Below are 14282 nucleotides of genomic sequence, written 5' to 3'. Positions count from 1 at the left end.
AGTCTTCCGGAAGTTGCCACTCTGGGAATACACTCTATGGTTGTAAGCTCTGGGAGTACGCTCTGCCTCAGCCATCCCACAAACATAGAGCACACTCCCAGAACGGCTGCTACCGAAAGACTTGGCTGCAGATCTCCGGAGTTTGGAAGCCGTAGGTTATGCTTGGAGTGCCACGGCAGCGGCGGCACACTGGCCCTGCAGGGAGAGCTGGGCCAGGGCATGGTGAGATTGGGAGGCACACCAGTTGGGGATGGAACAGGCACTCCCGCAACCTCCCTTTCCAGCCGTGCAGAGCGCCATGCACTGAGGGTATAAGGGTATCCCGAATGCTTCAAGCCGCGAGAGCTGGGGGGAGGGCAGAGCACCACACGGCTTAGTGCCTTTGGGATATCACTGGGTCCGTGAATGGCGCTCTGCCCGGCTGGAATGGGGGTTGCCGGGTGGCTGCTCATCAGCGTGGTCACCTCATGGCTGGTGTATTGTGCTGCTGCAACAATGCAACACAGCCCTTTGCCCCTGAGGCTGTGCCTGGCTCTTTGGGTGTCCACTCGCAAGAGAGCAGCCATCCAGCAACCCCAAAACAATAAGCCCTCCTGATAATAAGACCCAATCAATATTTTGGGGGGTCAAAAGAAAATAAGACCCTGTCTTATTTTCGGGGAAACACAGTATTCTTTGCTGTTTTTCTAAGTTTAGCTTGTATTAATTTTTATTACTATAATTAAAATTCTTAATAAAATATATTTTAAAAACTCAAAAGCATTGAAAAGAACTATATTGCAATATTTGGAAAATAAATAAAAAATTGAACTGAAAACAGTGGTAAATATTTTGATGCTTTTGCCATCTGCAGAAAATTTGACAGCATAGACAAATAAATGAATGCCAACTGACTTGGCCTTCATGTGCTATGTTCATAATAAGGGAGGCTCAAGAGAAATCCATATATTGAAGTGTATATAAAAGTGTGTGCTGTTTTTAATCTACAAATGCTTTTTACTATCCAACAGAATTTTATAAATAGTGTAAAGCATACAAACAAGATATTGTTGAATTTCCTTCTAAAAACAAACATAATTAAATATTTAAGAAATTATACATTATTAAAGTGTTTACTAAGTGGTACGAAGATTCTAATTGTGCATTTGTGTATGTGGGTCTATGCGTCTGTGTGTGTCCATATATGAATTTTATTTAATAAATATATAATGCAAATATCTAAGAAGAGTTTAAAGTCCATATTTTTAAAACATATTTAATTTAAACATTTTGCTACTATTAAAATTGTTTTTGTAATATTTTCAGAAGTGTTCTACAATAATAAGTGCATGTGCGCTTATTTGGAAAGGGAATCCATGAAGCAATGAAAGCTTTGAAATTGGTAGCTGAGAATTTATTATAGAAAAGAACAAACAGGTGATTGCAGAATTCATTGAAGGGGACTCCCAAAGCATCAAGACTTTGGAAAGAAACTAAAGACCCAGTAGAAAATTGGTGGGTTCCAGTAGGTGAGCAACTGAAGGCTCCATAAGAGGAACTGTGACTGAGTATTGAAGCAATAGCTTCAACCATGTCAGAGTGGTTGAGGCAACAGCGATGCCAAGCAACCTGGGAGCAAGATATTAAGAGACAATGACTGGCTTGTTTAACCAACCAAATGGAATTACCAACATAGGAACCAATTCTCCTACCAACAGCAGAGAAAACATAGCAAGCAGAGAGACAAAGAGCAATGCTGTTTGGCAGTAAACTCCAAAAAAGGGAGCCCACTTGTTGAGACGTTGCAAAGGTAACTAAGCCAGCCACAGCTATGAGTAGCTATGTGGCAATAAGAAGATACAGAGAAGCTCTCTATTTCTGTCTCTGCATATATACACCAGCAACCTGTTAGTAGTGTTCATTTCAAGAGGAGATGAGCAAGGAAGAGGAAAGCTAATCAGTATATTCCAATGGTAAGATGACCCAGAAGAGGGGCAAGCCTGCATTTAGCTTTCTGTAAAGAAAAAAAAAAGACAGAAATTCTCATTTTGATCCTTTTGTCAACTCTCTATAGAAAAATGGCCTCTGATGAAGGGAGGGAAAGTTAGAGAGATTTCTGCTTCCCACAGAAAGGCTCTGGGGAGACATCCAGGGTCAAACCACCTGGTTAAACAATGCCAGGTGTTGTGTTGAAAGATGTCCAGAGCTAAACTGAAAACTAGAGATCTAACTAGAAAAGAAAGGAGCATGAAAGAAGGCAAAATCTTTCCTTCATCACACTTTTTGTTAAGCCTAGAAAGGCACGTCTATATATTTTAAATACATGAAAATGAAAAATGAGCATAAATATATATATTCAATGGTAGTTAGCAGCACTAATTCAATTCCCCTAGTGACAGAAATAATTTATTGGACTATTATGGGAATGGTTAAGATTTCTTTCAATGGTTTCAATTAATCCTAAATATGAAATTTATATTATCACTCATCCCATTCATGTTTTTCCCCCTATTCAATCTTGTCTGATTTCTTGGAGACTGCCAGGAGAGATCCCTGCAATTTTCTTGGCAAGATTTTTCAGGTTTGACATTGTCTCCTTCCTGGGAATGGGAGAAAGTGATTGGCCCAATCACCTCACATGGGGCTGCCCTTGAGCACCCGGAGGCTTCAGCTGGTACAGAATGCGGCCGCGCGGGTTATCATGGGGGTACCTAGGTGATCCCATGTTACACCCCTTTTAGGCAGCCTGCACTGGTTGCCAGTTGTTTTCCAGGTGCGATTCAAGGTACTAATTATGACCTTTAAAGCGCTCCATGGCTTAGGCCCAGGGTACCTGCGAAACCACTTACTGCCACCAGTAGCCTCCCACCGTCCAGTGCGATCCCAGAGAGCTGGCCTCCTTAGGGTGCTGTCGGCCAAACAGTGTCAGCTAGCGACCCCCAGGGGGAGAGCCTTCTCTGTGGAAGCGCCTTCCCTCTGGAATGAGCTGCCCCCGGAGCTTCGCATAATCCCTGACCTCCGGTCCTTCCAACGCTCCCTAAAAAATTGGCTTTTCCAGCAAGCCGGCCTGGCCTGTTAATTTTATCTAATTTTTTAAATGTTAGTGCTATATTAATTGGGTTTGTTAACTCCTGGTTTCTAGCCTAATGCCATGGACCATTATGGAAAGGTTTCTTTCAGTGTTTTCAGTTAGTCCTAAATACCAAATTTATATTACTACTCATAAGTACTACATAACATCTATAAATATAAATCTGATTAGGCTGCAAAGAAAAAGTATTAAGTATCTTGAAATGATTTGATTCTTAAGCGGTCTGTTGGAAGTCAGGATAATTGCTGATGGCTAAGAAATACAGTTGCAAAACTCTAGATTCAAAACAGCAGCCATAGTTGAAGATATTTAAATAGAAAGAAGTGCAAATGTGTGGGTATTTTTTACCTGTCTTCTTCTTGATCAATATACCATAAGAAACAATTCATATCTGCGTTGATAAATAAGTAGCGTTCCTCCTCCTCTTTAGAGGACTATAAAAGGAAAAAATATGGATTATTTCTTTTTTTCATAGTATCAGGGTTATATAAGAAGTTTCTTATGCCTAGCTAGGGATATAGTTTTACACATTTGTAAAAATAACTGAATTGGATGAAGGTATAAATTACAAAACAATTCTTGCATATGATGCAAAACTTGAAGAAGTGACCAATCACAAGGAAAATTCAAAAAGTCTTGATAAGCTTGATAAGTCTTGATACAACCAAAACAAAACAGAGAACAATATAAGATTTATACTAAATTTGGGGAAGAGTTCCTTTGGGAGCAAAACATCTAAAAATATTCTAAATGTCTTAAAACATAACAAGTTGGTGAGGAATCAGCAGTTGCTAGTGCAATATTTGATCCACTGAGGAATAATAATTCTGCTTCTTATTGTGTTAATATGGTCATAATCAGAGGGATAGCTGATGGCTTGAGGACACTCCCTCCACCTTGTCAATCTTTCAGCCTTGGGAATGTTTAAATTTGATTCTTACTTTTAACTTGTAAATTTTAACCTTAATTAATTTACTCATGTTTTTATATTATTATCTTGTTTGTAAACCATCCAGAATCATTTAGGTGAGTTGGGCGGTGTAGAAATTTGAGATAGATAGGTAGATAAGTAGATAGATGGATGGGCGGGTGGGCGGGCGGGCAGGCAGAAAAGCTAATTATTGAAGCAAATTCTGGAGTACAGAAATGTAAAGTACACAATAAGAAGCAGAATTATTCTTAATTTTTATTTTACAATAAAGATTCCACTTTACTTGGGTCATATCTGCAAACCTTCCACAAAATCTACTCAAAAACTAGTACTACTGGTTCCAGCTGTGAATTTTGGGAGAGTGGAGAAAATTTTATATATGGCCATAAATGGTGAAAAATAAAATGACAGTGGGGAGTTTCTAGAGAGTGCTGCACCATCTCTGGTTAGCAGCACATTTAACCTAACCCTTGATTCCAGTGTTGTTTTGATCAAAAAATAATATCTTTTATTGTCAGTGCTGATTGGATTTAACTGTTTATACAACACATAGTTCTACTTTACCCAGACACAGAATGGTCAGTATAGAGTTCATATGCAAAATAGCCTGATAGGGTAAAATAGCAATCCAATAATTACATCATCAAACACCAAAACTGAACCACTTTAAACAAAACAATTTTAACATGTTTGAGGTGTCCTAGTTAAGGATGCTATCTTCTTTGCTACTGCTTTTTTCTTCATTAAGGACAATGGTTTCTGTGCAAGGAACACTGTTCCACGCTCCGGACCTAATAACAACTCCACTCATGTGGGTGATAACTGGGTTTATTAAGCTGGACTCAGGTGCACAAATGAGTTTCAAAAAGCACTGAGCATGAAATAGATGCAATCTGGAAGTAAAGTCAGCATTTGCCTCCCAGCGCGGTTATACAATACAACAGTAGAGTTGGAAGGGACCTTGGAGGTCTTCTAGTCCAACCCCCTGCCTAGGCAGGAAACCCTATACCATTTCAGACAAATAGCTATCCAACATCTTCTTAAAAACTTCCAGTGTTGGGGCATTCACAACTTCTGGAGGCAAGCTGTTCCACTGATTATTGTTCTAACTGTCAGGAAATTTCTCCTCAGTTCTAAGTTGCTTCTCTCCTTGATTAGTTTCCACCCATTGCTTCTTGTTCTACCCTCAGGTGCGTGGGAGAATAGTTTGACTCCCTCTTCTTTGTGGCAACCACTGAAGTATTGAAACAATGCTATCATGTCTCCCCTAGTCCTTCTTTCTCTTAAGCTAAACATACCCAGTTCCTGCAACCGTTCTTCATGTTTTAGTCTCCAGTCCCCTAATCATCTTTGTTGCTCTTCTCTGCACTCTTTCTAGAATCTCCACATTTTTTTTACATCGTGGCGACCAGAACTGAATACAGTATTCCAAGTGTGGCCTTACCAAGGCATTATAAAGTGGTATTAACACTTCACGTGATCTTGATTCTATCCCTCTGTTGATGCAGCCTAGGACTGTGTTGGCTTTTTTGGCAGCTGCTGCACACTGCTGGCTCATATTTAAACGGTTGTCCACTAGGACTCCAAGATCCCTTTCACAGTTACTACTACCGAGCAAGGTACCACCTATACTGTACCTGTGCATTCCATTTTTGTTGCCTAAATGTAGAACTTTACTCTTTTCACCATTGAATTTCATTTGATTAGATAGTGCCCAATGTTCAAGTTTGTCAAGATCCTTCTGTATCTTAAGCCTATCTTCTGGAGTGTTGGCTATTCCTGCCAGCTTGGTGTCATCTGCAAATTTGATGAGTTCCCCATTTATTCCCTCATCCAAATCATTGATGAAGATGTTGAAGAGTACTGGGCCTAAAACAGAGCCTTGGGGTACTCCACTGCATACTTCCCTCCATGTAGATGCAGTTCCATTGAGGACTACACGTTGAGTGCGGTTGGTCAGCCAGTTACGAATCCATCTGGTGGTAATGCTGTCTAACCCACATTCTTCTACTTTATCTAGTAGTAGGTTATGTTCTACCTTATCAAAAGCCTTACTGAAGTCCAAGTAAACTATATCGACAGCATTCCTCTGGTCCACTAATTTTGTCACATTATCAAAGAATGCAATAAGATTAGTCTGGCATGATCTGTTTTTGACAAATCCATGTTGGCTTTTGGCTATTACTTTGTTTGCTTCTAGGTGTTCGCAAATTCGTTGCTTGATTATTTTTTCCAGAATCTTTCCTGGTATTGAGGTCAGGCTGATAGGTCTGTAGTTTCCTGGATCTAATTTTTTCCCTTTTTTGAAGATGGGAACCACATCAGCTCTTTTCTAGTCCTCTGGTAGTTCCCCGGTGTTCCAGGATCTTTGAAAGATATAATTCAGTGGTTCTGAGATCTCGTCTACTAGTTCCTTGATAACCCTGGGGTGTAATCCATCTGGTCCTGGTGATTTGAACTCGTCTAGGGTAGACAGGTGCTCACTTACCATTTTCTTCCCTATTTCAATTTGTGTTCCTAATCTGATTTTTGTGATGCTGCTTTTGATAGGTTGGACTGTTTTATTCCTTTGTGTAAAGACAGATGCAAAACATGAGTTAAATAGTTCTGCTTTCTCCCTGTTGCTTGTCACCTTCTTGCCACTTTCTCCTAGCAATGGACCAATTGTTTCCTTAACTTTTTTCTTGTTTTTAACACGTTGGAAGAAGCTTTTTTTTGTTAATTTTTACTTTTGTGGCAAGCCTTTCTTCATTGTGAGCCTTAACTTTCCTCACTTCATCTTTACAGGTTCGGGCTATTTGCTGATATTCTGCCTTAGTTATGTCCCCCTTCTTCCACTTTTTATACTTACCTTTTTTGTCTTTCAGTTTGTCAGATAGTTCTTTATGCAGCCATGCTGGTTTCTTTTGGGAGCTGTTATTTTTCTTCTTCATTGGTATTGTGCTAGACTGGGCTTTTGTAACTCATTTTTCAAAATTTCCCAAGCTTCTTGACTTGTTTTCCCCTTGAGGATTCTCATCCATGGAATTTTTCCCAAGCTCTCTTTAAGTTTATTGAAATTAGTTTTCTTAAAGTCCAAGACTCTAGTTTGACTTTGTTCTACTACTTGTGTTTGGATAATGTTGAATTCCAATATTGCATGGTCACTTGCCCCCAAGGTTCCTATGGCTTCAACACCTTCTATCATTTCCTCTCTGTTAGTGAGAATTAAGTCCAATATGGCTGATCCCCTTGTTCCCTTCTCTACTTTTTGGAAAACAAAGTTGTCTGCTAGGTTAGGAACCTGTTGGATCTTCCACTTGGTGTAGAGTTTGTTTCCCAGTTGATGTCAGGGTAGTTAAAATCTCCCATTACTATTGTGGTGTGCTTCCTACATACCTTAGTTAGCTGACTAGCAAAAAGTTCATCTACTTCCTCTGCTTGGTTGGGTGGCCTGTAGTATAGACCTATGGCAATGTCATTTCCCCCACAACCTTTAATATTGACCCAAATGCATTCAAGATTGTTCTCATCATTGCTGTGGTCTATTTTTGTAGAGACGTAGTTATTTCTTATATATAGTGCAACTCCACCTCCTCTTTTATTTGGTCTATTTCTTTTAAATAATTTAAATCCTTCTAGCTGTATGTTCCATTTGTCGGTTTCATCCCACCAAGTTTCTGTAATGGCAATAATATCGTATCTGCCCTCTTTTACTTGAATTTCTAATTCGCCCTGCTTATTCCTCATACTCTGTGCATTGGTGTATAGACATTTGAGTCCATTTTGATTGACCTTGTGTTTACTGTCTACATAACCTGTGTTATGCCTGACTGCCCCTATTTTCTTGCCACTTGTGTGATTCATGCACATGGTATGGCAATCACTATTAAATGCTTGGTTTTGCTTGACAGCAGGAGTGATAATCTTACCCACACACACATCTATGTTACATGCACTTATAACCCTATGAATTTTAGTTTGCTGGGGACAGAAATGTTCTGTATCTATTCTCTGTCCCCACTCTTCAGTTTAAATGTTTATCAAGAAAATCTGTGAATTTAATGCCAAGTAACTCAGTCCCTTTCTTGGATGGGTGCAACCCATCTCTTTTGTACAGTTTTTCATTGGACCAGCTACAGGCATCATGACTAATAAAACCAAAGCCTTCCCTTTTACACCACTCCTTTAGCCAAACATTAAACTCTGCTACACGCTGGCCCTTCCCTTTTTGTTCCTTATATACAGGTAAAACCTCTGAAAAGATAAGCCTACAACCTATACTATTAAGTTCATACCCCAAGTTCTGGAAATCATTCTGCACAGAAAGTACATCTTTCTGGGATAGATCATTAGTGCCAAGATGTATAATAGCATCAACGTCACAGTCCTTACTTGCATTCTTGACTATCTTAAGAATACACCTCTTGTCTCTGCTGGCAGTAGCACCTGGCAGACACCTGACCTCTTTTAAAACCTCCATATCCTCTCCTAAATTTACATCCCTTACGATTGACTCACCAACCAGAAGGTGGCTTCTCTTTTTGTTTACCTTGCTCTTCTTCTGTGACTGATGTGTGATACCTGGTTCCCCATTTTGCATTTCCGAAGAAAGTTCTTCGTTTTGGACCACAATCCCCTGCTTATTTGAGTCATTATGATCACAACTACCTTGACCTATCTCTTTAGTGTCCCCATTAAGATCAACAAGGGCACTATATCTGTTTTGCTGGGTCACAGCAAAAGCTTTGTTATATAGGCAAGCCATGCTATTCTGTTCCAAGCTGCAGATTACTTTTCATAGACAGATAAATTCCATGGAAAGAGATCATGCAGATTACTTTTATTCATCAGGCATTCTCTAAACAATAACTCACAGTCACTGAAGAGATTCTTCCGAAGCACACATCATAAACTGATCCAATTACACATAGGTGAAAAGAGGTAATATCATCCCAAATATTGAGAGAGTACACAGCCCCCAGTAGCTCTGGTATTCAAAATGACTTCTGGTCTGCATGGCAAGTTTACCCAGCAGCCCATCTGAAGTATGACTCAGTGACACTCAGTGATCAGAAACACAGATGTGACCACATGACATAAAACTACATTTCCCAGAAATCAATCCCTTAAGGGAATGGTTCCAGAAGGCAATCCCTTAAGGGTTCCAATTAACACCCTCAACTAAAGGAAACTCTGAAGCCAACAGTTCCTCAAAATTCCATTTTATTAGAGATGCCATCTTGGCACATCTGGGAAAACTGGAATCTGAAAGACCTCAGATTTTACCTGCCCAAAGAAAAATCAAAGTCCTTTCCCCTGCACCCACATGTCCATCACATGGCCCAATCAATTAACCATCCCACCCAGACATGTTCTCCAGTGACACCTCTCCAGGTGTAGGCTGAACGAATGTTGACTCCCAGGGAAAGGAATGTTGTTACGGCTATACATCTCCACCAACTCCATGCAAACCCCCTCCCATTTTCCCACAGCACTAAATGTGGCAACCCTGAAGAACGAAACTAAAGATGGCTTTCAGGGCTGACATATAGCTGATTGGCGCTCCAACTGAGGTTCTCTAGCATGCTGCTGCAGCTGCCCTGTTCGCAAACTCCCCCTAACACCAGGAATTTCCTTCCCCCCCAGGTAAGGCAAACCCTGAGGTTTGACAGGCGGTTCCCCTCTCACTAGGGCCGCATCTGGAATATAGTAAGCACATGTAGTTAGGATAAATAGCAAAAGAGTACTACACCCAGGCCCCCCTGTATTCCACCCTGGTTTGTGAGGATATTCCCCATGGAACTTCCTGTGCAGACGGGCTGCCCGCATGTTTCCACTTGCCACCCAGGAGGCTTTTGTATCGGGATATCCCTTCCATCGAACCAGGTACTGCAGTTGATCCCTATGCAATCAGGAGTCTAATATCTGGTCAAACTTGTAATGGGTCACTCCTCCCACCACCACGGGACCAGGTAATGGTGGTGGTTGTGGTCGAATGGCGGCTTCACCTACTGGCTATCAGGCTGGCAGAGGTTCCTTTAAGAATCTTTAGCCTGCCACACTTTCTTATTATTTTCCTATGCTGTTGCATTAGACGGAAACTATCTTCCACCTCACCGCCCCACACTGTGCAATAGACTTCAAACATGGGGCAACCTTACCAAAGCCAAAAATGTACTCTATGACTCTCAAGGAGATGATAGAATTGAGGAACTACATCGACACCAATTTAAAAAGAGGTTTTATTGAACCAGCAAAATCAAAAGTAGCTGCCCCAATGCTCTTCAGAGAAAAGAAAGATGGCGGAGTTGGCCTCTGTGTGGATTTACGAGCTTTGAATGCGGTATGCAAAAAGAACAACTATCCCCTCCCTCTCATGAAAGATATGTTAAACAACTTGGCTAAAGGCAAGATCTTCACCAAGCTGGACTTGAGAGAGGCGTATTACCGTATCTGGAAAGGGGATGAGTGGAAGACCGCTTTTAACACTCCCCTGGGGGAGGCAGAGGTGGGTAATTGTGTATAGTAATTTCTACTTTTACTTCTTTTGCTGAAAATGTGTGTTTTTTTTAAGAGAGGCTGCCTGTCAGGCCTGCAGAGGTTCCTTTAAGAATCTTTGGCCTGCCACACTTTCTTATTATTTTCCTATGCTGTTTCATTAGTATAGTAGTTGGGAGGGGGGAATAGAAAGGAGTAGATTTGTGGAATGTGTTGTTGTCATTTTTTCTAGAAGCCCAAGGTCATCTTTTGTCTCCGCACCTCGACACCTGGCGGAAGCAGAGGGGTGGAGATGCCAGAGTGGAAGAAGAAGATTGGACCATGTGATGGATTTATGGGTGTGGGCATAAGATCATGAACTTTCAACTGGGTGGAATTCCAGGAAGCAAATCAAAGTTGGAATTCCACAGATGTGCCAACATACATGTATTATTAAATTGGAACTTTAAGGATGATTCTGCCTTGGACTTTGATTTATTCATGCATGGTATTTGGAACGCTGACACTGGTTTTATCAGTCTACTTTGAAATACAGGGTGCACCTTTCCTAACAGTCAGGGTAGTTTCAGCTCCACCATTACAGGATTAATTATCCGTACAATGGGGAATGGGCCCAAGATCTTTGGACCCAACTTCCGGCAGGGGGTCCCTTAACTTTAAGTATTTGGTCGATAGATACACCCTCTCTCTCACCTGGAATGGCTTCTGGGGAGCCTGTTTCCTGTCTGCCTGTATCTTCTGGGTGTCTGCGGCTTTCCGTAAGGCCTTCTTCATGGCTTCCCATACCCCTGGCTAGGTATGTATCCATTCTTTTGGGTTGAGGGGGGTAGGCTCGCAAGTACTCAGGTATGGGAGAAAAATCCAATCCAATGCACTACCCTAAAAGGGGTAAAGCCAGTAGTGCTGTGGATGGCATTATTGAATGTCACTTCCAAAATGGCAGTTCTATCCAATTGGTCTGCTGATAGGTGACATAGCACCTAAGATACCTTTCTACAATGGTGTTGGCTCTCTCTGATGCACCGTTAGTACTTAGATGGAAAGCTGAGTTTAACCCTGGGATGACTCTATCATCTGGATAAACTCCAGATGGCTGTGAACTGTACCACCCTATTCGAAATGATCTTCTGCGGCACCATGTGAAAGTAATAAATATGCTACAGGAATAGTTTACCCAATTTTCGTGCTGACGGTAACCTGGGGCAAGGCATCAAATGGGCCTGTTTAGAAAATAAATCAATGACCGTCCATATGACTGCGGCCATTGCTCTCCGGCAGCTCAACAACAAAAATCCATGCCTATCTCTTCCCATAGCCAGATGGGTTTGGCCACTGACTGCAAGAGGCCAAGGAGTTACTCTGTGCAGGGTTTGGTAGTTGCGCAGATCGGACAGCTTCTGACATTAGTCCTCTATTTTGTGTTGCAGCCTGGGCAACCAAAATTGCTGCTTGACTAAATTCAGGGTTTTCAGGAACCCAGTGTCCTGCTTGTTTCAACTCGTGGCACCTTTGTTGTACCTGTGGCCTCAGGGCATGTGGCACATGCAGTTTATTGCCTTTCCACGCCAACCCATCCCATTGCCAGTGCACCAAGAGCCACAGGTCTGTGAGTAATTCGGTCTGTAAGTGACTTGTCAACTCTTTGGCTGTTGAAGTCAGCCACTGGGCTGAAATCCAGGCAGTGGGTTGTGTCTCTGGTGAGGGGGGAATGATGGCATGCACCACCTCTTCCCAGCAGCTATTGTATTGAGGCATCCTTGACATGTCCGCTAGAAAGTTTCTCCCGGCCGGAATATACTGCAAGATGAACTGGAAGCGTTGAAAGTACTGTACCTGTTTAGGTGACTACCTATGCGGGGCCTGGAGGGCCTCAAGGTTTTTATGGTCCATCCATACCTCAAATGATATTCTACTTCCCTCAAGGAGGTGATGCCAGGTAACGAGGGCCCACCAGACCGCAAAGCCCTCTTTCTCCCATATGGCCCACCAACGTTAGGTTTCCAAGAGTTTGCATCTCCCAGTGTGGTTGTATAGGCAAGCCACACCCTATTTTGGAGCAGATCTTTTCTGGAAGGTGGCTGTGGCTCTGATCGGCTCTGCAAGGCCTCACAGCTGATAGTCAGGCTGATGCCTTCGCCTCCTCTCACAGCTAATTTGTCAGGAGTTCCGGTTGCCTTGCGCTAGCCACCTCCCCGCCACACAGCTGATTAGCGCTCCAACGTAGGTTCTACGGTATGCCACTGCAGCTGCTGGATTCACCCACTCCCAACACCAGGAGCTTCCCTCACCCCCAGTAAGGAAAACCCTGAAGTCTGACACACTGGATGTTTCCACTTCTGTTTCCCTGTGCCAACAGTGGAACATAACAACAGTGGAAACCTTGCAGTTCACTCCTCAGATAGAACTATTGTCATTGTTGTTTCCAAAAAGATGCCTATCTTCTATCACTAGTTCTACTGGATCAGTAAAAAGAATTTCAACCTCAAATAATAAAGCTGTGAAGTTGTCCTCCCCTTCTTTTGCAGCATGAATCTGCCAATTCTGTAGCACTGAAATTGTGACATTCATAATCTACTGCTGTCTGCTTTCTCTCAATAAAGCAGAGACCTTTTAGTAAGACATTCAAGACTATCTGTCACCAAACAATAACCATTTATTGAAGAGAGCAGAACTTTGTCTGCCGTAATAATAAATAAATATAACTCTACCTGTGCTTCTGTTTTCTTTCATTTCAGAGCCTTTGGTTTCATCATAAAAACACAACACAGTTACATAGTCATACAGTATATGTGTTCATAATATTTTGAAATAATTGAGAACTTACTGAAAGTTCTGGTTGAATCCTATGAGAACCAGGAACTGGACAAAACAGTTCTGTTGTTTTTGCCCTAAAGCAAGGGGAGAGGGAGAATCAAAATTAAATAACACATAATTACTTATAAAATTTTCCTGATAATTTGCTAAATTCCAATATTATAACTAATGCAATTATAGAATGGTGCAAGTAAGGCTGTTTTATAGCAGTCTGCAATTTTGTGGAAATACAGTACAAAGTGCACATAAAGAACTGCACTCATTATGTTAATATACCTGGTTTTTCAGCTTAATATGTTGTGTGAACTAATTATTGTTTCTTCCAGAATCGTTCTTATTAGGAATATTAGACCCGAAAATGAACAAAACATTTCAATACATAATACTATCCATACTCACTGCAGCTAGCATCGCTTTTGCACAAAACTGGAAACAAATTAATATACCCACAGATGAAACAATAATTAGAAAGGTACTCAAATGTGCAGAGATGGACAAAATGACCATGGAATTAAAAGAAAGAGAAGAATCGGATTTCTAGAAAATATGGAATAGAATTTATAAGTCGCTAGAAAACAGAAGCCAAAACAGGAAATAGAAGTCTTTGCTTGTGGTTTTTCCCCCCTCTAAACTAGTATTGAATAAAAATTAACCAAAGTTACTAATTACTATCAAACTTAAAATATTGACTACAATGTAAATAAAATGATATGAAAATTAATATTATAACAAGTGTTAGTACAACTGTTATTACACTATTACAGAAGTTAACATCGATAGGAAGGCAATATAGAATAGAGAATTAGAAAGGCTAAACATGAATGCCGATACAGAAGGCTGTGTAACTATTTTATATTGTTATGTTTGTCGTTTTATTCTTTTTTATGTGTGTTTTTCCCTGTTTTTTAAATGTAAAAATGTCCAATAAAAACTATTTTTTTAAAAAATTAATAATAATGTTAATTGTTTCTTTTACACTATGATTTA

The 14282-nt window shown here is 40.9% G+C and overlaps 1 protein-coding gene across 5 annotated transcripts in view; it reads right to left on the bottom strand.

The window, feature by feature from the left end:
* The window catches only part of CATSPERE (catsper channel auxiliary subunit epsilon), a 108150-nt gene that overhangs the window by 80781 nt on the left and 13087 nt on the right, over positions 1 to 14282 (bottom strand). For all 5 annotated transcript variants that reach the window (XM_081945184.1, XM_081945185.1, XM_081945187.1 and 2 more), the window contains exons 4-5: positions 13306 to 13369; positions 3419 to 3504 (exon numbers count right to left, since the gene is read on the bottom strand). In XM_081945184.1, the coding sequence (XP_081801310.1) occupies positions 3419 to 3504; positions 13306 to 13369 (150 nt within the window). The remainder of the gene's footprint in view (positions 1 to 3418; positions 3505 to 13305; positions 13370 to 14282) is intronic.

This window comes from Natrix helvetica (genome assembly GCF_964273705.1).
Source record: "Natrix helvetica genome assembly, chromosome: 2".
Lineage (NCBI taxonomy): Eukaryota > Metazoa > Chordata > Lepidosauria > Squamata > Natricidae > Natrix > Natrix helvetica.
Note: the sequence above shows the minus strand (reverse complement) of the source record. Positions and strands in the feature narration are given on the sequence as shown.